Source organism: Vitis riparia, chromosome 11, assembly GCF_004353265.1.
Source record: "Vitis riparia cultivar Riparia Gloire de Montpellier isolate 1030 chromosome 11, EGFV_Vit.rip_1.0, whole genome shotgun sequence".
Classification (NCBI taxonomy): Eukaryota; Viridiplantae; Streptophyta; class Magnoliopsida; order Vitales; family Vitaceae; genus Vitis; species Vitis riparia.
In genome coordinates this window covers 9,982,778-10,009,935 of record NC_048441.1, presented here as the reverse complement: position 1 = coordinate 10,009,935, position 27,158 = coordinate 9,982,778, and the positions used below count along the sequence as shown (strand labels likewise).

Below are 27,158 nucleotides of genomic sequence, written 5' to 3'. Positions count from 1 at the left end.
ATATATATACATATATATATTGATTTTAAATTTATTTTTTTATTTATTTTTATTTTTTCTTATTCATTTTCTTTATAAGGAAATGTATGTTTCATACACTCATATAAAAATATAACAAAATAGAAATACAAGCTTATGAAATACAAATTTCAAGCAATTATTTAAAAATAATTAGCATTTTATGCACTTTTTGGTGAAAGGTACTATCTTTAACCATTCAAGTATTACCTTTTAATGATATAAATACTACCTTTAATTATCTTATGTACTATCTTTAATTGATGAGTACATGAAACTTGAAGAATTATTTTTAGAGTTTCTAATTTGTGATTATTTTTAAAGGATTGCATGAAAAGACACTTTTTCAATAAACATGGGTGTAGAGCTAACTATTCATAACCATGCAAAATAAAAAATAAAAAAACCTAGTGCAATAACCATTTGGAGCTTGTCTTCTTTGGTATCCTTTGTTTTTGCTCCTTTTTTCTTGTCACCTCCATTCTTGTCAAAGGAAGAAAATGTTAAAAAGGAGATCAATAAAGAATGAAATATAGAGAATGAAAGGCTTCTAATGAAGTGTGACAATGAGGCTTTATAGTAAGAAGTATAACTAATATCAAAAAGAAAAAACAAACAATAAAACAAATAACATAAAAAAAGTTCTTCTTCATAAGTAAAAAAAAAAAGCTAATAATTAATAATATAGAAATATTTTTTTCTTTTAATAATTAGAAAAACTACAAGTAAAAAGGTAAAATTATAAATATATCACTATACAAATGTGATAGGCCACTCTGTTGAAAGGTTTTTCTCTAACTTCTTTAGATATTTCTATGTCATTTCTTTACTTCTAAGAAATATAACTATAATCATATCTAAAATATGACTAGGACTGTGAGCTAGGAATTAATTAGTTTTCAATATCTTATGTAAATTTAGTAATTATTACTCCTTAACTTCCACATTAACCTAAGCATTGATCATCAACAATTTCCCTTCTAATTTTCACAAAATGGAATGGGTTAGGGTTATGAACTTATAGTCTATAATATGATGATTGAATCGACTCCATGATTATAAATTTATTCCATACTGGACTAGATTGGAATAGTGTTATATACATTCTCATTATGAGAAGAGTTGATCATTCGAGCGTATCTAAATAGATACTGTGTTTACATATGAATCCCTACATTGTTACATTCCATTTAGGATTAGGAATAGGCGTAATAAGACCTACTTTTTTATATATCTCTTGTTATTTGAGACTCTATTCACCCCTTTTCTTTATAACCCTTCTTTTAATTCTCTTTTGTTTCCTTACATTAGTCCCATATATGCTCCACAAAAATATTCATACCTAGAAATCATGATTTTTATTTCAATAAAAAAATTCTATTGAATTTTCTTGGGATTTAGCCTCAAATCATGGATAATACTTTTAGGATTACTATTGAGTACTCAATTATATTAGTGAATACTTTGAGAATGTTCAATATATATATAGCACCAATGCTTACAATGACTTTGAGATATTATCATATTAATAGAGAGGCTAGAGTAGTTGACATAATTGGGGAGAAAACAAAAGGAAAGGAAAAGAAAAGAAAAGAAAAGAAAAGAAAAGAAACGAAATCAAAGAAAGAAAGTTTTGATAATAATAATATATATATATATATATGGAAAAAAAACTTAAGGTTCTTGTTTAGTAAAGGAAAAAGGAAGCCAATGAAGACTGAAGAGCAATTCCAAGATGATGTTACGACTAAGGAAAAAACCAAACAGTAAGTTACAAATGCAGCACAGCCAACAAGGCATAAGATGGATTCTTCAGCAGCCAATAGCCATGCACATGTCCATAGCAAACCCCTCCTCTATCCACATATATTCCTCACCCTCATTAATTTCCTTATCCTCCTCCACCTCCAAAACACCACAAAAATGGCGCTGAGTCCGAAATGGGTTTTTGTTGTTCAAATCTTGTTGACTCTGATCAATCTGAATAGAGCCACTTCTTCTTCTTCTTCAGACCCTCTTGTTCAGCAAGAGTTGGACAAGGTCCTTCAGCTCCCAGGCCAAACCTTTAATATCTCCTTTGCACACTATGCTGGGTACGTCACTGTGAATGAGTACACTGGGAGGGCTCTATTCTACTGGTTCATTGAGGCTGCTGAAGACCCTTCGTCTAAGCCTCTGGTTCTTTGGCTCAATGGAGGTAGGCTTTTGGCAAACACCCTTGTCATTATTGTTGTCACTTTATTATTTTATGTGTTGACTTCTAGCAATTGGATTGTTGTATGGAAGAATTTTGATTAAATGGTACTATCAGTATTTTGTCTGTACCCTACGTCTATGAAATAATTGTGAGGGACTTGTTTGGGCTTTGTTTGGTTATCGAGAAAAATGAGGAAAAGGAAGGTATTACCAAGAAAGTTTTTGCTGATAATTAGGTGTGTAATTTATAATCATATGTCCTTTCCATTTGTTCTTCCATAATGTTTTTTATTCCATGCAATTGTAGATAAGGATGCATGGTTTTTGGGTGGTGTTTCTAATTTTTTTTTTTTTTTTTTTTTTTTGTGATTCAATATCAATCATGACTAATGGTCATGAGAGTTTAATTTTGTAATTATCCTTAAAATTAGTTAAAAACTTGTTTATTTTTAAATTATTTAATTTTTCTATAAATGAATTAAAATAAGATAAATAACCTTGAAATACAATATAAAATTACTTTATTGACTTTAGATATATTTCTTATTTATTATTTACTTTTTTTCCTCCTATTTTTATTCTTTGTTTTTTGTTTTTCTTGCACTTTCTTAAACATAACCTTCACATTCAAATAATGAATTCAAAGACTTTATATATGTTATTATATGGTTGGTTAAAGAGAAAAGTGAGGAAAATAAATCCAAAAATATTCTAAATAGCCAAATACGAAAGTTCAAATCCAAACTATACCAATTGTTAGTCTTAGTGAAAAATTTTCTTTTTCTAATTTAATTGGAAAAGAAATCAACAAAAATATAAGGTTACATTTCACATCAAAAATGTCTTTTAGTTTTCAATAGGGTTACAACTACGTCGGGTTGGTAGCCAACCCAAACAGATAGAAAAACTGAAGCTGAAGACTCTGCTCTCTTTGTTAAAGAGACAAGAGAGAGATATTTAATATATATATATATATATATATATATATATATATAGTGTTCAAAGTACATGGAGACAGGCTGTAAATAACAGCTGGTAAAAATAACAACTCAATAACAATAAAGCTATACAACAAGTGGGCTGGGCTTCATCTTGTGACATCAGTAACCAACTAGTAACCAACTCCTCTGTTCTCCTCTGCCTCTGTTCTTGGCTTATCATCCCCCCTCAAGTGAAAGGGTCTTGGAGCTATACAAAGCTGAGATTTGAGGGACAAGAACCTTGAACTTGTGAGATGCTTTGTCAATAAATCTGTTGGCTGCTCTTTAGTGGGAACAAAGTGCAGATGTATCTTTCCTCTCATGACTTGATCTCGTATAAAATGAAGGTCTATTTCTATGTGTTTAGTTCTAGCATGAAACACAGGGTTCTTCGCCATATGGTAAGCACTGATATTATCATACCAAATGAGAGGTATGGCAGGGGTTGGCACACATAGCTCTTGCAGTAAGGCTTGCATCCAAACAATCTCAGCAGTAGCGAAAACAAGACCACGATACTCAGACTCTGCACTACTGCGAGACACTACTTTTTGTTTAGTAGAGGACCAAGAGACCAAGTTACCTCCTAGATAAACTAGATATCCACTTGAGTTGCGCCTATCATCAAGGTGAGCACCCCAATCTGCATCTGTGAATCCCTCTATTGTCAAGTTACTTGAAGGACTTAACAGGAGCCCATCTTGCATTGTTCCTCTCAGATACCGAAGTATTCGTTTGACTGAGAGCCAGTGAGCTGTGGTTGGTTGTTGCATAAATTGGCATGCCTTATTGACAGCAAAGGCTATATCAGGTCTTGTCAAGGTAACATACTGAAGTGCCCCTACTACACTTCGATAATGAGTAACATCTGCCAAAGGATCTCCATCAAATTTAGACAAGTTCTTCCCAACAGCACCAGGTGTGTTTGCCGGTTTGGTATCAAACATTTCAGTTCTATGAAGCAGATCTGAAATGTATTTGGTTTGGCTTAAAGTCATAGAGCCTTCATTGTAAGAAACCTCTATACCGAGAAAGAATGAGAGTTGACCCAAATCTCGTAAGGCAAAAACTGAATCAAGTTTAGCTATGAGAAACGAAATCTGTGTGGAGGAGCTGCCTGTTACGAGTATATCATCAACATAGACAAGAACTATCAAGGTAGTGGCCTTTCCAAAGTGCAGAAACATAGAACTATCAGTCCGAGACATGCTGAATCCCCACTGAAGAAGAGCAGAGATGAGTCTTTGAAACCAAGCTCCTTGGGCTTGTTTTAAGCCATATAAAGCCTTCTTCAATCTACACACTCTATTCGGGAATTGAGTGTCAAAGTATCCAGGAGGTTGAGACATATAGACTTATTCTTCTAACTCACCATTGAGGAAGGCATTATGAACATCAAGCTGTCGAATTTCCCACTTAAAACTGAGAGCAACAGTAAGTATGATGCGAATAGTGGCAGCCTTAACTACTGGACTAAAAGTCTCAAAATAGTCCAGACCATGAGTCTGATTATATCCTTTTGCCACAAGCCTAGCTTTATACCTCTCTATACTCCCATCTGGCTTATGTTTTAGTTTATACACCCACTTACAGCCAATCACATTGACATTGGGTGGTTGTTCAACAAGATCCCAAGTATGGTTTCTATGAAGAGCGGCAATCTCCATTTCCATAGCTTTAGTCCAATTTGGATCTTTGAAGGCTTGTTTGAGAGTAGCTGGTTCTGAAACCTTTATGGCAGAGAGATCAAGAATGGTCTTTTTCTTGGTTATACCACGCATGGACCTTGTTGTCATGCGTGGAGCAAGAGCAGTGACTTGAGGTTCTGGAACAGATTTCGGTGACAAATCTATAGCAGGAGAAGAACTAGATGTGTCCAGAGGTGAAGAAGAGGTTGTAGGAATAGGACTTTCACTTGTGGATAGAGAATGAGAATCTATGGAAGCATGACTGATATTTGAATCTGGGAGAAGACATGGAAAAGAATGAGGAGTTATAAGGGCAGGGGTAGAGCCTTCTGCTGAAGTGTCATTAGATGAGTTGGAAGACTTGGACTGAGCAAGTGGGAAAGTTGATTCATCAAAGACCACGTGGAGAGTAATATAGACTCTTCCAATTGCATAATCAAGGCATAAAAACCCCTTGTGATTCAAACTATAGCCAAGAAAAAGACATTGGACAGATCTGTACTGCAATTTATGAGTGTTGTATGGTCGAATGAAAGGATAACAAAGGTAGCCAAATACACGAAGAGATTTATAATCAGGATGCCTTCTAAAAAGAGTGAAGTAAGGAGAGTCATACTCGAGAACTTTGCTTGGCATTCGATTGATAAGAAAAGTTGTTGTCTGAAAAGCGTAGTGCCAGTACTTCATTGGCAAGGAAGCATGAGATAACAAAGCCAACCCAGTTTCAACTACGTGTCTGTGCTTCCGCTCAACTCTACCATTTTGAGCTAAGTTGTATGGACAGGAAAATCGATGGGCAATACCAACTGCTTGAAGAAAAGACATAAAAGATCGAAATTCTCCACCATTATCAGACTGTAAGCACTTAATTTTGGTGTCAAACTGATTCTCCATTTGAAGCTTGAATCGCTTAAAGATGGGAAGGGCCTGATCCTTTGTTTGTAATGAATAAAACCAAGTATACCTGGAATAATCATCTACAAAAAGAATGAAATATTTCGCTCCAGATGTAGATTTAATTAATGCAGGTCCCCAAATATCAGTATAAACAAGTTCTAAAGGTTTAGATGCACGAGAATTTGAGAGTTGAGTGGGTAGTCTATGACTTTTAGCTAACTGACAATCAGAACAAACAGTAGATTTGTATTTCCCAGAAGCAACATTAAAAGCTTTCATGACTTTTGAAACAATGTCAAAACCAGCATGGCCTAGTCTATTGTGCCATAACTCTGCTTTATTTTCAACAGTACTAGAAAATTGGGAATGAAAAGCAGAAGCATTATTAATACTACTATAAGGTCTCAGATTGCTGAACACAGGAAACTTGTAAAGCCCATTTTCAAGCTTGCCTTGAGCAAGAACCATCTTCGTGTGTAGATCCTTCACAAAGAAAGCATTAGAATGAAACTCAATCAAGGCATTATTATCTGAGTAGAACTTAGCCACACTAATCAAATTAGCTGAGATAAAGGGAACATGAAACACCTTCTTGAGTTGAAAAGAATGTGTATGAGAATGAAGTTGTTTAGAGCCAATATTGGAAATGGAGAGATGCTTACCATTACCAATAGTGACTCTATCTGTTCCCGTGTATGGTGAAGTACTGGTGAGATTCCCCAAATTCTGAGTTAGATGGTGACTTGCTCCAGAATCCAAATACCAACTCTCATCTGCAGGATTATTAGAAGCATAAGCAACCATAGCAGGTATATCGTTTTGATTCCCATTATTCAGAGAATGAGAAATAGTAGTCTGACCACCTTGAAAAGAGATATCAAACCTGTGATAACAGATCTGAATAGTGTGGCCAAACTTACCACATAACTGACACTGAGGTTTCTCACTTGGACTGGAATTTTGCCTTCCACCTTGTCCATTTCTACCTCCACGTCCACGACCTCTATAGGTGTAATTATTGTTATTTGGAGAGTAGCCTTGTCCACGACCTCCATTAAACTTCCTTCCACCACCTCTGTTATTAGAGGAAGAGGCATAATTGGCAAACATTTGTTCAATCGAGCTTTGTTGCTCAAGACGATGCTCAAAGGCTAATAGCATACTATGTATAGCTTCAAGAGAGATCTTATCATCTCTAATGTTGATAGCAGTAACAACAGCATTATAATCGGATCCAAGACCTCCAAGAAGATTCATAACCTGATCTTGTTCTGAGACAGGTTCTCCAATAGCAGCTAGATTATCAGCAGCTCCTTTGATCTTCATTATGTAGTCTATCATCGACATTGATCCTTTCTTTGTGGATTGTAATTCGAGTCTGAGTTGCATTATCCTAGCTCTTGAAGAAGATGAAAAAAATACTTTCCAAGGCATTCCAAGCAGAGTGAGAAGTATTATGGCCTATGATCTGTGCCATGATACCTGGTGTGAGCGACGAGTAGATCCAACTGAGGATTGTTCGATCTTATCTCCTCCAAGCAACAAAAGCTGGATTGATCACTCCTGGACTCAGATCTTTCTCCGGACAGATAGAGGTTCCATCAATGAAATCCTCAAAGCCATTAGCAAAGACGACATTATCAATCTGAGATCTCCATAGGATGTAATTCGTCCAATCAAGTTTCACAGGCAGAGTGTGATTAAGCATCTGATAGGAAGGAATGGACGCCATTGTTGAGCTGTGTCCAGATCCAGTTGAACCAGAGGAAGAAGAAGACTGTGTCGGAGTAGAGGCCATGTTTGGATCGAGAGAAACATAGAGAAAGTGAGAAAGCAAAGAAAAATTCAAACCTTGACTGAGAGCTCTGATACCAAGATAGAAAAACTGAAGCTGAAGACTCTGCTCTCTTTGTTAAAGAGACAAGAGAGAGATATTTAATATATATATATAGTGTTCAAAGTACATGGAGACAGGCTGTAAATAACAGCTGGTAAAAATAACAACTCAATAACAATAAAGTTATACAACAAGTGGGCTGGGCTTCATCTCGTGACATCAGTAACCAACTAGTAACCAACTCCTCTGTTCTCCTCTGCCTCTGTTCTTGGCTTATCACAAACCCCACCCAAATTAGAAAATATCCAAACTAGGTCAACCCAATTTGATATTCTAAACATGCCCAATCCAAACTCAATCAAATTAATCTTTAAAACTCAAGGTGAGTGCAAGTTAGACTCAATTTGATAGTGTCAAATTAAGATTAGTTAGGTTTAGCAGGTCAAATTTTGATTGGATCGAACTATATATTTATATCAAAATTTAAATAATAAATAAGACAATACTTCATAATAATAAAAATAAAAATATATTATGTATATATCTCTCTAGGCAAGTGAAATAATGCTCTATATAACCATAATTTTATACTTTTCCTTAAAAATAAAAATAAAAAGAAACTAAAGTAAATAAGACTATATAAAAATATAAATAAAAATATTAAATAAGTTTCAAGTTACACTTAAATTGTCTAAAGCTTGATCCAAGTTCAACTGATAGTAAATGCAACAAATCAATGCGTATTAACTTTTTTCAATTTCAGTGACTGATATTTGATAGTTTCATTTGTTTGTTACTGCACTCAAACACAAAAAAAAAAAAAAAAAAAATTATAAAATTAGGTTGTCTTAACCTGGAATTTATTTTTATTTTTTTTTTCTGCAGGGCCTGGATGTTCTTCCATTGCTTATGGGCAGTCGGAGGAAATAGGGCCGTTTCACATCAAGGAAGACGGGAAGACCCTTTATTTGAATCCATACTCTTGGAATCAAGGTATGATTTCTCTCACCTTTTTAATAAGGATTGAGAATGACTAAGCCTAAGGGCTCTTATAAAAGGGTTTTCTTTTAGTTTATACCAATTTCGTTGGTATTATTTTTATTAGTGTGATTTTAAAGTATTATAAAAAATAAAAAAGTGTCTTTATAAATATATAACATACCCTTAGGTTCTCTTTGTTAATTAGCAATAGAACTCCTAATTAAAAATTAGAATATGATTAACTTCTACATTTAATCATCATCAGTGCGCGGTTGACAAAATCAAAGGCATAAAAACAATAAATAAATAAACATAAACAGCTAAGGTCTAATGATTATTAGCGAATTATATAAAAACTATGCTATCCAATTAATAAATCACATTTCCCTTTAGATCAAGTTAGGTGCATGTACTTGTTATAATACATTTTAAGATCAACAACTCAATGATGGAGTATATCATCCTATCAAATAGTAGCACAAGTGTAGGCTTATTTTTTTAGTATCATTGTACCACCAATGCTAGAACACTTCCGATTAACAAGGAACTCAAAGTAAATCATCATTCTTTGCTTTGGGTTCATTAAACAATAGTATGATCTTTGTATAATGTTATCATGTTGATTTTCATTTTGAGATCATATATAACTTAGAAATACAAATAATAAAATAATAATATGGTATCTCTTTTAAATAACAATACAAAACAAATTGAATAAAATAAAATTTCAAAAATGGGTTATGAAAGAGCATAATCTAATAATCTCCAACTTTCATTCAAAACCAATTGTACACCTATTTTTTACCTTCGTTGCCTCGACATTTTTTGTTAAGGCAATTTTTGTTATTGTCACATCGGCTCTTTTCATTATGTCATCAAGAGAAATCTATGTTCAATGTGTTTCTTCCTTTAAAGAGCTCTACGCTCAAGATCATGTCCCATTGCACCATGTTATCACAATCATGATGAATTTTGATTGGAAGTTGAATGGATAGAATGACTTCAAGTTCTAGAATGAGCGTACAAATCCTCACTACTTTTGTAGCTATATACTATGATACCATGATGGTCTATTGTAATACCTCGTTTTCAATTTCTCCAATTTATTATTTCTTTACTAAGTGGCAAACACAACTCCAAAAGTAGGTATTCTCTCATCAACACTTTATTGCAAATCAGTGTCCAACATCAAATAATTAAAGAAAAAAAAAAAGAAGGAGAAGGTCAATAATCCATCTATACATTTCATGCTCTAAATATGTGATTTACATTGACATATACACAAAGGTACAATTCTACCATGGAAACGATAAACAATTGAAAATTGATACTTGATTATAGGAGTAAATAAGCTATCAAGCCATATATAGCAAGCCTTTCAATACGTACAACAAGTGAGCAATGTCATTCCTCACTCATTGGGAAGCCTTGTGCAACAAGCCTTGAGATATATACAACAATTGTCATTCCTCAATCATTAGGTTGAGCAACAACCATTTATTGCACAACTATGTCTTCTTCTTTTTTTAATCGTTAATATTTTTCTTTCTCAAAGATCAAAGTTTCATTGTGATTCTTACCACTTTTTTATTGCACAACTATGTCTTCTTCTTTTTTTTAATCATTTTGCAGCTGCCAACATTCTATTTCTTGACTCCCCTGTTGGAGTAGGCTTTTCATATTCAAATTCTTCCTTTGATATATCAAGCAATGGAGATATAAGGACCGGTATGACTTTTAACCCTTGTAGATATCAATGCTTGGTTTAAAATATAGGTCATAGTTTCTATGATGGTATACTTATATCAAATGGTCATTTGATTTTCAGCTAAGGACTCATTAAAATTTTTATTGGAGTGGTTTGAGCGTTTTCCACAATATAAAGGAAGGGACTTCTACATTACAGGAGAGAGTTATGCAGGTTTGTGTTGATACATCTAATTTTTCTTTCATTTCTTTCATTCTATTAATTTCTTTTGGATGTTACTACATCAAACTGAACATGGGACCTTCCATGTGATGTAATAGAAAAGGAGAAAATTATAGGTAATAAAATTAGATGATAGAATTAAAATATATATATATATAGATATAGATATATAGGTGAGAAAATAATAAAAGTTAAATGAGAAACACAAGAAAGTAAAGGGAGAAAAAAAACGGAAAATTCTTTTAATAATTTTAAATAACAATAATAATCTCAAATTAGATTATAACAATAAGAAAGTCATATTTCCTTTCCATCCTAACTCTTTTATAATCATAGCTCACCTTCTTAATTACCTAATATGCTTTATGTTCTAACTCTATAGGTAGATGAAGTACTTTCCTATAAACAACTCTATAAGGAGACATCCCAAGACTAGTCTTATAAGTTGTTCTATAAACCCACAATAGGTTAGTTAACTTCCAACCCAATCTTCATGTTCACAAATTTTAACAAAATGTCTTCCTTTTATAGTTTTCCTAAAGGATAAATAAAAGGGCCCTCATAAAGTCAAGTCCCCAATAATCCAAGACTTCTATAACTTGGACATGACTCATAGGCATTTGATATCTCTTTCTAATTCTTTCTAGCTCCTTATACTACATACAACTTCTAAAATGCATGTTACTATTTTCAAACAATGAAGGCCAAGAAAATCCACTTTGTTATATCTTAGTTGATATCTTCCTTGCAACAAGTATTCTCCACAAGCTTTCTCATGACACGTCTTCAAAATAATTTATTATTCTTCCTCAATCACATATCTTTAAAATAATTCTTCTACTTAACCCTTAATAGAAATCACTTCTTCTCATCTCTGATCTAATCAATAAGTATTCTTCTAGTTTCCAAATGATTCATTGTATTTACATACTATATCTATAGCACAAAGTGTATGATGTGGAAAAGTATAGTAAGGTGTCTTCAAATGTTGAGTTAATTTTCCCTAAAGAGATGGTCTATAACCACATTCTCTACTCTTTGTTTGTCGTTAATATGATGATTAAACTCTTGTGATAGAGGAATCCATTGAATGAACCTAGCCTTGGTATCTTTCTTATTCAATAGATAGTTAAGGGTTGTGTAGTCTATGGACACTACTATAGAAGTCCCAAGTAGGTAGTTTCTAAACTTGTCCAAGGCAAATACAACAAGAAGCAACTCTTTTTTTCAATTGTACTATAATTCCTCTATATTTTAGTTAATGTCTTGTTAACATAGTAGATTACATTTGATTTAAATTCTTTTCTTTATCCTAGTACAACTCCTAACGCATAATCACTTACTTGATACATAATCTCAAAAGGTGGTGCCCAATCAAGAGGTCTCACAATAGGTGCTAATGTCAATAACAACTTCAACTTCTCAAAAGCTTTTTGGTATTCATTAATCCAATTGAATTCAACTACTTTTAGCAATAGAGGACATGGTGATTGAGATATCTTTGAGAAATCTTTTATCAATCTCTTATAAAATCTTGTATGTGGAGAGAATTATCTTATTCTTTAACAGTGGCAGGTGGTGGAAGATTTATAGTTAACTCCATGCTAGCTAGATCAACTTTAATTCTATCCCTAGCAATGATATGACCTAACACCACTCTTGAAGTTGTCATGGATTGACACTTTTCTTAATTTAGCACTAGGTCTTTTTCAATTTATATCTTCAACACTATCTTCAAATTCAACAAACACTCATCAAATGGTTTCTTGTAAGTTATCAAGTCATCCATGAATACTTTTGTAATCCTTTCAATCACTAAAAATACTGACTATACACCTTTGGAAACTAGTTGGTGCATTGCACACTCCAAAAGATCATTCTTGATTTTATAAGCATAGGTTCCAAATGGATAGGTGAAATTAGTCTTCCCTTTGTCCTCCATTTTGCAATTTAAAAATATCCTAAATAGCCATCCATAAAATGGTAATACTCATGTTCTGCTACTTTTTGTCATACTTGATCTAAGAAGGGCAATGGAAAGCAGTCTTTCGTTATAACATTTAGTTATCTATGTTCAATGCATACTTTCCTTCCACCAGTAAGTTTTGCTAGTATGAAATCACCTTTTTCGTTCTTCATAATAATGATTTTCCTCTTCTTTAACATCACTTGAGTAGACCTTGTAGGGAATTAAACCGAATTCCCAACCCATGAGAAAACAAAAAATTAGAGAAAACACACGCCAAAGAAAAACAATCACACGCACAAGACAGTATTTACGTGGTTCGGCAATTTGCCTACGTCCACGGAGTTGCAGGGATATCACTATTATCAGGGAAGAATACAGCGTACAACGTAGCAGCTACAATATTCTCTTTCTATATATAACACGGCAACCCCACCACACTAAAAAACCCTAATTACAAAAGGTGGTTCCACAATGGGCTAAACGGGCCCAACGGGCCTCAATAAATCTCCTATTAAAAAACCATGCAATATTATTCGGGTCGGGTCATCAAACCGGATCAAACAAAACTAAGCTCCACAAAGCCCAACAAATCTCCCACTTGGAGACTAGTCCAATCACCAACATCAAACCGCTATCCTCCAAGAAACAATCCCTCATCCCTACAACTCATCCTCTTGTCCTCAAGCTAGAAGATCAATTGAAGCTGCGCACAGCTTCAACTTCTCAATAGTGACACCCTTAGTCAACATGTCTGCAGGGTTCTTAGATCCACAAATCTTCTCAAGTATTACCAGTTTATCCTCAACAAGATAACGGATAAAGTGGTATTTTGTTTGTATATGTTTCGACTTTGAATGAAAAGCCGAATTTTTGGCAAGAAAAATTGCACTTTGACTGTCACTATGTAGAATGCCCATCTCCTGCTTCTTACCCAATTCATCTAAGAAATCATGTAGCCAATCATCTCCTTTCCAGCTTCAGTTACTGCAACATACTCAGCTTCTATAGTAGACAAAGTAACAATCTTCTGTAGATTTGAAGTCCATGATATAGTTGTACCACCTAGAGTAAAAACAAACCCAGTAGTACTCTTTCTACTATCAATATCACCAGCAAAATCAGCATCTACATAACCCTACAGTTTCAAACTTGCACTTGTGAAGCAAAGACATGTATCTAATGAACCCTTCAGATATCTTAGAATCCACTTGACTGCCTCCCAATGCTGCTTTCCAGGCCTACTCATGAATCTGCTCACAACTCCCACTGCATGTGCAATGTCTGGCCTTGTACACACCATAGCATAGATCAAGCTGCCAATAGCTAAGGCATAGGTCACCTTGCTCATATGGTCCCTTTCTTCTTCTGCCTTCGGTGACTGTTCTTTGCTTAGTTTGAAATGACTACCCAAAGGTGTGCTCACTGGTTTAGCTTCATTCATGTTGAACCTGTTGAGAACTTTCTTCACATACTCTGATTGTGAAAGATTCAATGTACCATTAGCCTTGTCTCTAATGATTCTCATACTAAGGATTTGCTTTGTAGCTCCCAAATCCTTCATTGCAAACTGTTTGGACAATTGCTTCTTCAGATTATTAATCTTCTCAATGCCAGACCCTGCAATAAGCATATCATCCACATACAACAGTAATATGATGTAAGAATTGTCAAAGGACTTAACATAGCAACAGTGATCAGCTTCACATCTCTTGAACCCAATTCTATGCATAAAATTGTCAAACTTCTTGTACCACTGTATAGGAGCTTGTTTAAGGCCATACAAGCTCTTTCTCAGTTTGCAGACTAGATTCTCTTGTCCCTGAACAATGAACCCTTCTGGTTGAATCATGTAAAGGTCTTCCTCTAAGTCACCATGAAGGAATGCTGTCTTCAAATCTAACTGCTCAAGATGTAAGTTTTCTGCAGCCACCATTCCAAGTACAAGTCTAATTGTTGACATCTTCACAATTGGAGAAAATATCTCTGTGTAGTCAATGCCCTCCTTCTGTTGGAACCCTTTAACAACTAATCTGGCCTTGTAACGTTTGCTACCATCATGCTCATTCTTTGTTCTGTATACCCACTTGTTGTACAAAGCCTTCTTTCCTACTGGCAATTCAGTCAGTTCCCATGTCTGATTCCCCAACAGGGAATCCATCTCATCCTTCATGGCTAACTCCCACTTGCTTGAATTCTCATCTTGCAAGGCTTCATCATAACACTCTGGCTCACCACCATCAGTCAACAGGAGATAATTTAAAACAGGTAATAACGCTGCGAAGGTCTAATGTTCCTGGAAGATCTGTGAACTTTAGCTACAGGTGTACTCAAATCTACCTGTGAATTTACATTTTCCTTATCTTCTTCACCCCTTTTTTGGACAGTACTTTCAATCAATTCATCTAAGTTGACAAACTCATATTTCTTTTGATCTATCTTTGTAACATCTGACACTACAGTTGACCTATCCTTGTACATAACCTGTTCATTAAATATCACATTTTTACTTCTGATGATTTTCCTGTTTTGTTCATCCCAAAACCTATAGCCAAATTTCTTATCACCATAGCCAATGAAAAAACATATTTTTGACTTTGCATCAAGTTTACTACGAGCATCAGAATCAATATGAACATAAGAAACACAACCAAAAACTTTTAAATGTGAAAACTTCACCTCTTTACCTCTCCAAACCTCCTCAGGAAGTTTGAACTTCATGGGAACTGATGGTCCTCGGTTTATCAAGTAAGCTGCAGTGCTAACAGCATCAGCCCAAAAAGTTTTTGGTAGTCCAGCATGCAATCTCATACTTCTAGCACGCTCATTGAGAGTTCTGTTCATGCGCTCAGCCACACCATTCTGTTGTGGTGTCCCAGGAATGGTTTTCTCCATCCTAATTCCCTGTGCAGCACAATACTCACTGAACCCTCCATCTATGTACTCTCCTCCATTATCTGACCTCAAACATTTTACTTTCAAACTTGTTTCTGTCTCAACCATGGCCTTCCACTTCTTAAAAGTTTCAAATACATCAGATTTATTTTTTAGAAAATAAACTCATACCTTTCTACTTGAGTCATCAATAAAAGTGATGTAGTACCTTGAACCTCCTAAGGATGCAACCGGAGAAGGCCCCCACAAATCAGTGTGTACTAGTTCTAATTTTTCAGCCTTCGGTGTCCTACCAGTTTTCAAGAAGCTCACCTTTTTTTGCTTTCCTAAAATGCAACTTTCACACATGTCAAAATCAATGGACTTCAATTCTGATAGTTTTCCTTTTGACAGCAACATCTTCATCCCTTTCTCACTCATGTGACCAAGTCTGCGGTGCCATAAGCTTGTATCAATACTTGCATCAGCAACTGCAATTGTATCTCTTGGACATGAGGTCATATACAGAGTACCAGTCTTCTTTCCACGAGCCAATACCCTAGCTCTCTTTGTAACCTTCCAAGTACCACCAACAAATAGTATTGCATGTCCTTCATCATCAAGTTGTCCAACAGAAATCAGATTCCTCCTCCGGTCAGGAATATGTCGAACCTTCTCTAGTAACCAAACAGACCCATTGGGCAACGATATCCGGACATCTCCCAGACCCACAACATCCAAGGTTGAACCATCAGCCAAATATACCTTACCAAAATCACCTGCAACATAATTCTGTATGATTTATCAGTGTGGAGTGGTACGAAACGAAGCTCCTAAATCCAAAACTCAATCATCAAGTGGACTGTCTACTGCAAGAAGTAATGCATCTTGTACCTCTTCTATTACAGCATTAGCATAATCATCTTCATTCTTCTTCTTAGGGTTTTTGCATTGCCTTTTAAAGTGACCTATTTTCCCACAATTCCAGCATTGTACTTGTTGGCCTGATCTAGATTTGCTTTTATTCCGATTAGAATTTCTGGAATTTGATCTACCCCGATTTGAATTTCTGTCATTACCTTTGCCTCTTGTCTCAAGGTTTAGGGCAGAACCAGATCCTGAGGTTTCACCTGCATCTCTTCGGCGAATCTCCTCAGCCAGAATCAAATCTCGTATATCATTGTACTTGAGCTTTTTCTTTCCCATAGAATTGCTTACTGCCATCCTCATTGCCTCCCAACTATTTGGCAAAGAAGCCAAGACGATCAGAGCACGAATCTCATCATCAAAATAAATTTCTACAGACGACAATTGATTTGTAATTGTATTAAATTCATTCAGATGTTGTGTTATTGATGCATTCTCTGCCATCTTCAAATTGAACAATTTCTTCATCAGATGCACCTTATTGTTTGCGGACGGCTTTTCATACATACCGGACAAAGCCTTCATCAAATCTGTTGTGGTCTTCTCCTTTACAACATTATGTGCAACAGACCTAGACAAAGTTAACCTAATAACTCCTAGAACCTGTCTGTCAAGAAGCATCCATTCCTCAGCCTTCATACTCTTAGGTTTTGTCCCCAAAAGAGGCAGATGCAATTTTCTCCCATAGAGATAATCTTCAATCTGCATCCTCCAATACGCAAAGTCTGTGCCATCAAACTTTTCTATTCCAAACATCTTTCCTGCTTCCTCTGCCATTGCTCCCACTCAAACCTAACCCTAGGCTCTTATACCAGTTGTAGGGAATTAAATTGAATTCCCAACGTGTGAGAAAACAAAAAATTAGAGAAAACACACGCCAAATAAAAACAATCACACACACAAGACAGTATTTACGTGGTTCGGCAATTTGCCTACGTCCATGGAGTTGCAGGGATATCACTATTATCAGGGAAGAATATAGCGTACAACATAGCGGCTACAATATTCTCTTTCTATATATAACACGGCAACCCCACCACACTAAAAAAACCCTAATTACAAAAGGTGGTTCCACAATGGGCTAAACGGGCTCAACAGGCCTCAATAGACCTGACCTAAGTGCTGTTAGAGATGGGATATATATGATGCCTACATCTAAAAGCTTTAGTTATTCAATGCTAATTACATCTTACATTAAAATATTAAGCCTTCTTTATGGTTATCATGCAGATTTGGCATTCTCCTCCAAATATATATGATATATACAAATCATCAGAATGATCACCTTCAAGTTAAAGATGGACCAATCCATGGCTTCTTACATTCTTTAAGAACCTTCTATAACTTATTCTTTTGTTTCTCAGTAAGGCATAAATCACCACTAATGTCTCTTTATTTTCCCTAAAAAAAAGTAGACTTAAAATTTTTTTTTTAGGCAAAAACTTAATTTTAGTTTTCTTTGCTTGCATTTCTTTCCCTTCATTCTTAGTTAAAAAAAGACTAATGTCCACTTTCTATAAAAACATCTACTATTCCCCTTAGTACCCGATAGATTGATCAACTAAGGATATGGTGACAGTATCATATATCGTTGAGCTCTTCTAATCCCAATTGTTTATATATGGCATAAAGTCATAAGTTCAAACTAGCTCCTAAGTTAAGTAAGGCTCTTTCTATATAAGAATATTTAATTTACACAAAAATTATAAGACAGTTGAGATCTTTATATTTAACCACTTTTCTAAATGATTGCTCAGTAAAGAAAGCCTTCTTGCTCAACTTAATCTTCTGCTTCTTTGTGCATAAGTACTTTAAAAATTTTGCATAAATAGGAAATTGCTTGATCATTTCCAAGAGAAGTATATTAATCTTCGCTTGCTTCAACAACTCAAGCATCTCAATCATTTGCTCAATTCATGTTATGCTTCTTTAGTGGTGAAGGGAAAAGGAGGAGACTCTTGATAGTAGTCTTCTTTGTTTCTTCTTACATCTTGTCTTCTTTATTCTAAACTTCTTTTTCTTTCATAGTCTCTTTGATTTTTCCACATTTGATTCATACTTTTGGACTAGTATGTCATCTCTTTTCTGCTTTATCTCTTCCAACTTCTTCTTACTTCTTATTGAGATCATGACCTTAACCTTTTCATTCTTTCACAACTCAACTACCTCATAAGAATTCTTTAAGTTATGTTATGGCTAAGCTGGAAATTGCCCTTTCTCTAAGGCAAGTTAGCTAAAATTTGACCAAAAGTAGTTTAAATGTTGAAGTTGGCTTGTTATGTCTTAGTATTAAGCCTCCTCAACTTTTCATTAATCTTCCCTAGTTATTGTACAAACCATTGAATCAAGTTTTCCATATTTGAACTTGAAGGTGCTTGTTATACAAACCCTTGATGTTCTGATTGAGATGTGAATTCAAGAAGGAACTTGGTTTGACATCATTTGAGAAGCATATAGTTGTTGTCTAATACATTAAGTAGTTCCAAACTGATTTTCCTACTGTATATACTAGTTATTTGGTTGAGTTGGTTTCATTTCTTGCTAAAATTGATTTCTCCCTCTCCAAAACAAGTATGAATGATTTTTTCACCTAGGATTGTGTGTGTTGGAGAATGGAGAATTTATATTACTCCGTTTAAATGCACCAACAACATTAGCTTACGTACTAAAAAAATATGTCTTTCAATGCTAGAATTATTGGATAGCTTGCTACTTCACGCTCTTCTAATTGATATACCAAACACTTCATCATCCCTGCTCTGTTCATAGACTTCATATCCTAAACTCATCTAGCTCCTTAAGTCCTTTAATCTTTTCACTAATGTTGCTATCTTTTCTTGAAATCTAGCCCACTAAACAATTTGAAGATACCATTAGAGCTTGTCTCTCTAAATAGCTCCTAGTTACAAGATATTCCCAACTCCTTAACATGTCAGCCTTGTAGTCCAGAAATTGAAGAACTTCATTTGAACTTTTGCTCATGAAGTCACCTCCGCACTTTGTCTTTAATAATTGCTACATTTGGAGAGACAATTCTTTCATAAAAATATGAGACTAACCTTCAGTTGTCAAAACCATCATGTTGGTAAGCTCTTCCTATCTTTTTAAACTGTTCCCAACGTAAGAAAAACTTGTTATTCACTTGTGCCATGAAGTTTGAAATCTCCTTCTTGAATTAAATGGTTTTATACAGCAGGAAAAATTTATGAAGGAAGACTAACTAAAGTTCATTCCAATTCTTGATATTATTGGGTTTGAGAGTGTTCAGTCATGTCTTTACCTTATCTTTCAATGTTTGAGGGAATAACTTTATCCTCAACACATTCAAAGGCATGTTTTTTTCCTAGAATGTAAAACTATCTCTCCACCTCCTTGATGTGTGTTTATGGATTCTTATTCTCATTTCCTCTTAAAACCGAAAGCAAGGGAACTAGTTGTGGTATGATCGTAATATGCTCCTATAGAGTGAGAACACGATGAAGTGCTCACCCTTGGAGGATTTAAATGCTCTCTCATGGATTAATTTATAGGCACGGAAAGGCCTGGGAAGCCCATTATTGTTACCATGTTAATCCTTATCATTGTTCCTTGAACAAGTTAATCAACTCTCCGTAGTCTCTCTACAAAGTCCCTTCTCCAACCAAGAATAAAATAAGAGAAACTCTAAGGAAAAAGAAAGATAACTAATGGAAAGTAACAATTGAATCCAAAATTAAACAAAACTAATCCTAAACTGAAAATAAGCTATGAAATAAGAATAACTACTAAAACTAACTTAATCTTAACTTCAACTACTAAACTCTAACATATCACAACAGTAGCCGACACAATTTCCTTAACTTAAATTAATAAAAAATTTATAGTGAAAAAAAAAAAAAAACAGATGTCATCCTCTAAGACCAGCACAATCGGCTATTTGTGTTTTTGTTCAAAGTAAACTCACTGGTAATGTTAATGGATTTAAGTCAAATAAGATATGTATGAAAGGTATTGCCTTTTTTTTTAAGCTATCAAACTGTAATAAACAAAATCAATGTAAAAAAGGCTTAAGATGTTTCACAAATTATATTTCAAGTAACAAAATGAGAGAGATACTAGTAAACTTATCTATTATATAGAGATTAAAATCAATCCAAGAGTGAATTGAATCTTAAGATCAATACATATATGGAATTCATATTTAAATGTTAAAACACGGCTCTAAAACTTAATCAATGTGCTCTACTACATTTTGTTTCTTATTACTTATACTACAACCCATCATCTATCTTGTAGATTCTCCTTGGACGCAATCACAGTAGATGAAACCAAATTGTCTAATGGTCAAGTTTTATCTCAATGCAAAGGGAGATAGTAATTAAAGAAAGTATAAGGTCTAACCATCCATCATAACTAAGGGAGTCTACTTTGGCCTTCTTTGTTATATCACATGAATCATTATATGGATATATGTGTAAATGTCAACCGTACAGGCTAGTCAAAATTCTTGTAGTTATTGTAGTATTGCCTATGGTAATCTTAATTCCATTTGTTCTTCTCAAAAATGAGTCATTCTCACCCATGCTCCCTAGTCACACAATAGGGTCCTCATTGAATGTGACATGTTGGATTCTACTTCCCCTTATGGGTCCTTAAAGGTTCTCATTTATGTTCGAGTGTGTGTAGATGAAGACTTTAATGTGACCTTGGACTTCTTAAGGAAACAAGATTTTGGCTATTAGTAAATATTCGAACATGAAACTCTCCCATATTCCAGTTGGTCATAGCCTATCAACTTGCAGTTAAGAAAATGGTCTAACCATCTTGGATTGTATTTCTGTCAATTTAGAATTAAATTTTACCCAAAGTTCATCATGTGGAGTCGCTTTATAGAATTTTGTCACTTCAAACTAGGTGTTGGATTGGATGATTTTCTACAGGCCATGGAGGAAGAAGACATATATGGAAAAATTATGAGATAGGTTGATGAGAGATTTCATTTTTCCTGGAATATGCTAATATGGTTTTTAAATTAATTAAATAAATAAATTAAACTATTAAAATGTCATGTGGAAATCAAAATTCAATCGAAAAACAATTATTTTTATTTTTGTTTTTGTTTTCTTTAAGGTAAAGAACCAAAAGGGAATTAAAAGGATTAAAAGGGTGTAAATGAAATACTATAATATATGCTTCAGAGTAGGCTTACTAGTCTCAAGTAGTGCATAAATTGCTGACCTTCGCAAAAGATAAAATATTAACCAAGGTGTATTAAAAGAATACATAACTTATCAATGATTCAGTTAGCTCAAACAGATATCATAGCATGGTGTAACAAAAAACTCCCAACTAGAGGCCCCATCTTTTGTTTCATTTCTTTAGAGGAATCACATGAACATATTTTTGAAGCGCTAAAATAATAAAGCTGAAATTTCTAAGAAAGAGAACTTCCTTCAATTGAAGCTTTTAGGTGTGAACTTGCGAAATTGTGAACCAAAAGGTATTGCCAATCTTATTTAAAAAAATTTGTGAATCAATTTTGCTCAATTACCAAATTGATGTAGGTTAGAAAGGATGAAAATAAAGGTGAGAGAAGGAATTAGGTGAGAAAAAAAAAAGTAGAAATTAGAAGATAAATATATATAGGAAATGATAGAGAGAATAAAGAAAAGTTGCAAATTAAATTAATAATTTTCAATTGCTACAAGTTACATACTTTTTATAAACAATTCAAGAAACTTAAGGGAAATATAATACCAATAAAAATACTGGCTAAAATTTGAAAATTAAAGTGATATGAAAAAAGGTTCTAACTTTGATAAGAATAATCTCAAAGTACATGAATCTCTCTTAGCACCTACATTTTTTGGCTATATATAATAAACTTGAAATTGATGGTCATGATCCTTATCACTCATATTCCCCCTCAACCCCCTACTACTTAAACCAACTCTCAAAGGCCTTTAGGCCTTTGGGATGATACATTCATTTTATTAATCCAGTGTATCAGAGAAACTATTTCTTATCCCTGTACATGATAGAGTTAAAAAAAATTTCTTACTTGATCATATTTGCTCACCCAGACAATTTCCTATACTATAATTCCCACTTATTTTCTGCTATTTGATCCATATCTGGAATTGTCCTACTTGGTTTCAATACAAACACTCAAAACTAAATTTTCCAAGCTAATAAAAATCTCATTTTCTAGGTCTAATTCACAGAAAATTTATTCATGATTGGTCAAATCACATATCCTTTCAGTCGATCTATAGCTACAATATATTTTATGTTATGATATTGATTAAAATCTGTCCCAGGGCATTATGTTCCTCAGCTAAGTCAAGCAATTGTAAGGTACAATTTCGCAACAAAGGCAAAGTCAATTAATCTAAAGGGTTACATGGTAAGGTTCTCTTTCTATTCAATATAAAAATTAGATAGCCATTTTGCATTACCAGCAGAAAGAATTGACAAACCAAGATATCTGTGATGAAGGTGGGAAATGCTCTGACCGATGATTTCCATGACCACTTGGGGTTATTCCAGTTTATGTGGTCAGTTGGTATGATTTCTGATCAAACATACAAGCTACTGAATGTGTTTTGCGACTCCCAATCATTTATACTGTCCTCGGAGTTGTGTGATAAGATTATGGACATTGCTAGAGAGGAAATTGGAAACATTGACCTATACAGCATTTTTACTCCTCCCTGCAGTGTCAAAATTGGATTTTCAAATCAGCTGATGAAAAAATTGATTGTGAGTCACAAGTCTTGAACTATCTAGTTACTTTCATAGTGTATTGAAGCTCTCATTTTATTTTGACTAAAGTAATTTTCATGTTTAGGCCTGTTTTTCATATAATATAGGGACATTTAGAAAAACCCCACCCTAAATCTGGCCAATTGACTCACTAAATTTCTCTAATGATTTAAGCATGTTTATCTCTGTCATTACTTTATCTAAACCTTCATAGTTTTATTTGAGTTTTATTTGTAAACAATTGGCCTTGAATGGAAGTTCAGAACTTGCTTCAGAAGAAATCTTCTAAAAAAAAATAGTTGTGACTTTTGAAATGATTTTATCATATTATTAATAAATGTAATGTCATCTGATAGACGGCCGGTGGCATCAGTCGGAAGTATGATCCATGCACACAGCAGCACTCAGTTGTGTACTACAATCTACCTGAGGTTCAACAAGCACTTCATGTTTATGTTGATAATGCAACATTTAAATGGGCAACCTGCAGGTATAGCTCTTTCTAAAGAAATATTCAGATACCATTACGAACACTGCATCCTTAGATTGCAAAGATAACGCATACTAACGAAAGAATTCCGTTGATTCTTGATCAAGGATATTATATACAGAACATGCTAGACTAAATTAATCGAGAGACATGTTAATATGAAATCGTGCAATCATCGAGAAGGTATAAAATAAAAATGTACAGATAGGAGTTTTGTGTAAAGCACTTTTGATCAAAGCACTACTCACTTATTCAACTAACTTATAATATGAGCATCCATCTAACGATTGTAAAAAGTACTAATGGGGAGAATTTTCTAGAAAATTAGATTGTTTGAGGAGTCAATTCTAGAATAGTAATATTCATGGGCAACCCAAGGGTAGCCTATTTGGTAGATGCTTTCATGCACTCTCACAGGAGAAGTCTCAGGTTTGAGTCTTAAACTTCTAAAGGGAGGGTTATGTAGTTGTGGGCTTTCCCAATCTTTCAAAACCAGGCAAGTGGGGTTTGTGCATCATAAAATATCACAAGAACTGCATCTTGTACTGATTCATTTCGACTTGCAATATGTTTTCTACCAGTTCTCTGGATTCTATAACATTTGAATGATTCTGTAGCCTTGGCTAAGTGGCTTGGAGACTTGTTTTCTAATATTACACCTTTCATTGCTAGCGTCACTTCTAACAAGTGCTTAATAGTGTACTTATTTTATTTAAACTTGCAATATATTTTCCAACAATTCTTCTCGATAACAAATATTTGTATGATTTATAACTTTGGCTAAATTACTTGAAAATTAGTTTTTAACATCTCATTGATTTTCTTGCTATCACCAGTGATGAGGTTTCTACTACTTGGAAAGATTCTCCCAGGTCGGTGCTAGACATTTATCGTGAGCTGATACATGCGAGACTCCGTATTTGGATATTCAGGTTTCTCCGAAACATTTAGCATTATAAGTTCATTGTGTGCTTACTAACTTGGCATGCATGTGCTTGGTTAATTCATTGCAGTATCCTAACTAACTAATTAAGTTGTCCATAATTTTATGATTATGTTGTGTTGATTTGATTTAGTGGTTGGCTCATGGATTTCCTTAAACCACTTTGTGTTTTGGAGCATCGGCTACATTAAAACATAACACATTCATTGATTATGTTGATATGAGGACATTAAGATGAATGAATAGCAAAAGGATAAAGTCATCAAATTGTCTAGCACTGGAGTGTAGGACACAGGGATTTCTAGATGCCTTTTGAACCCATGTCTGGCATACTTTAATGCATCGTTACATTGTTTCTTATTGAACTGGCAGACTATGAAGCATACTATGAGGCCAACATATGTTGGAGTCATATTGGAAATTAGATTATTAAGGAAAAAAAAACATTATGGTTGATATGGGAAATATGAAAAACTTTTAATTTGATAAAGTCGAATAAGGGAGAACGACGATTGTAATCCGTCAGAGCAGTAATAATATTGATATATTTGTGCAGTCATAACTCCAATTGATGATAGTTGGTCTGTGTGTGCTTCTGAGTGCTCAATATAGTGAAGTAAGGTAATGACATAGTGGAGATGTCAATGGAAGCAATCCCAAAAGTCAAATATGCAAATGGATAGATGGAAACATGATGAAATTTAAAAAGCATATGACCCCAAATAGTTTCAATACAGTTAGGTTGGTATTGATACTAGTAGGGTACTTTCTTTATACTTTTTTCCCATGCAATATCGCTTCCTATTTCTCTTCATCTTATTGTAAACTCAAATTTTAGAAAGTTCTCAAAAATAAAATTTGATTTTAAGTTATTGATTTCTAATTTAATTAGTAAGTTTGAGTTTCTACATGTGCATAATATTGTAATGAACCGCTTTGTCCTAAATAGATATTGTTCACTATAGACTCAATGGTTCTCATGATTATAAAATATGTCTATATGTATGGTTAAGAGAAGTTTATACATATAATATTAATGGGGGATATTATAATTATTACTTTCTTATTATGTCTTATGAAATTATGAGATCAATTAGAAACTTTTTCCCTTATCCAATGTCAGATATCATAATTACTACCTCATTCTTTTTATATGAATATGACATTATCTTATGGAGTTTTGATACCATTTACAATGATTAACTCTCTTCTGTGTAGATATTGTCTCGACTTAGATAACCTTGTCAAGGTTTTATGTTGAAAGAATGTTCAAACATTTTTCCTTTGTGACAGTGGTGATACTGATGCCGTAATCCCAGTTACATCCACCCGATACAGTATTGATGCTCTCAAGCTTCCCACTGTGAGCCCATGGCGAGCTTGGTATGATGACGGACAGGTAATTTTCAATTCAATAATAATAGTGCTTCTTCGTTATTTCAGAATATATATTAATGTTAAGAAGGCAATAAAACATGACAGTTATGAGTAGTAATTAATATGAGATGTAAAACAGGTTGGAGGATGGACCCAAGATTATGCAGGGCTTACCTTCGTTACAGTGAGGGGAGCAGGGCATGAAGTTCCTCTGCATAAACCCAAACAAGCGTTCACACTCTTCAAGGCCTTCTTATCAGGAGCCCCAATGCCCTACATGGAACAAGTAAGCGACTCTTGAAGCTTCTTCTCCTATGATTGGGAGAAAAGACTACCGGTGACAATAGTTTCCATATTGTGAGGTTATTTGGAACCTAAAATGTTATTTCTTTGAACGTCTTAAGTGGCTCTAGCAGACATGCATTTGCAAAACATCATGCTTTCCATTTTAACTTAGTACTCTTTTATAAGTACCAATAAATTGCATTTCATAGGGATGTTCCATTCCAAAAAGAACACTCAGGGCTCCACTATCTCCATGAATACTTTACCCTAGAACTGGGGAAATTTTATCTTGTATATATATATCATGGGAATGGCTAGGAAATTATCTTTAAATAAATCTCAAGTATGTTTTTCTTTAGAATATTCACTTTGTCTAAATAGATTTAAGGCAAGAAGCTCTTGGGGATACGTCTGAACTTGCTTCTCTGCATGTTGTTTTGATTGAAGGGTATTAATATACTCATCCAACTGGATGGGGATCGAATTCAAATATTTTGCATTTGGAAATACCATAATATAAACCAACTTAGATGAGAAACCAAAGTTTTCTCTTCTAACTAGAACTCATGGAAAAAAAATTATAAATATGGTCAAATATGTAGTATTTATGCTTCATTTGGGAATAGTTTTTTGCTATTTGCTCTAGTTAAATGTTTAAATTGAACGTAGAGTCATGATTTTTCATCATTTTAGAGGATAATTTTAGGATTAAGAAAGCTTCATTAGACAATACGAAACCATTTCTTTAAGGACTTCAAATTTTGAAATATCAAGGAATACTCTTTTTCTAAGAAATGTATTTTATCAAGCAAGAAAGTTTTATCACTTTTCATAGCATCCATCTCATCAATTAGGTTCTTATGAGTCACTTCTAATTAGTTTTCTTAACTTCCTGCTTTGAGCACTCATCAGAAAATGCTTCCAAAGGACTTGTATCATGAGAAGCATTCTCCTATTTAGAATCATCTTGATCATCATCGGTACTTGTAAATAAGAGCAATAAATTTAGCTTCAAACTCACTAAA

General features: G+C 34.1%; 1 protein-coding gene across 2 annotated transcripts; it reads left to right on the top strand.

Annotated features, from left to right (window-relative positions):
- The first annotated feature begins 1,829 nt into the window (after positions 1–1,829).
- LOC117924662 (serine carboxypeptidase II-2-like) lies at positions 1,830–26,364 on the top strand. Of its 2 annotated transcripts, XM_034843360.1 has the most exons (10): positions 1,831–2,215; positions 8,502–8,609; positions 10,230–10,325; positions 10,426–10,518; positions 22,594–22,679; positions 22,772–23,035; positions 23,395–23,528; positions 24,365–24,460; positions 25,765–25,870; positions 25,988–26,364. In XM_034843360.1, the coding sequence occupies exons 1-10, from the start codon at positions 1,942–1,944 to the stop codon at positions 26,147–26,149; spliced, it is 1,419 nt and encodes a 472-aa protein (XP_034699251.1). In that variant the 5' UTR covers positions 1,831–1,941; the 3' UTR covers positions 26,150–26,364. The 2 variants fall into 2 exon arrangements, with proteins under 2 accessions (XP_034699252.1, XP_034699251.1); XM_034843361.1 differs by lacking the exon at positions 22,772–23,035 and having other exon boundaries at positions 1,830–2,215.
- Positions 26,365–27,158: the final 794 nt, after the last annotated feature.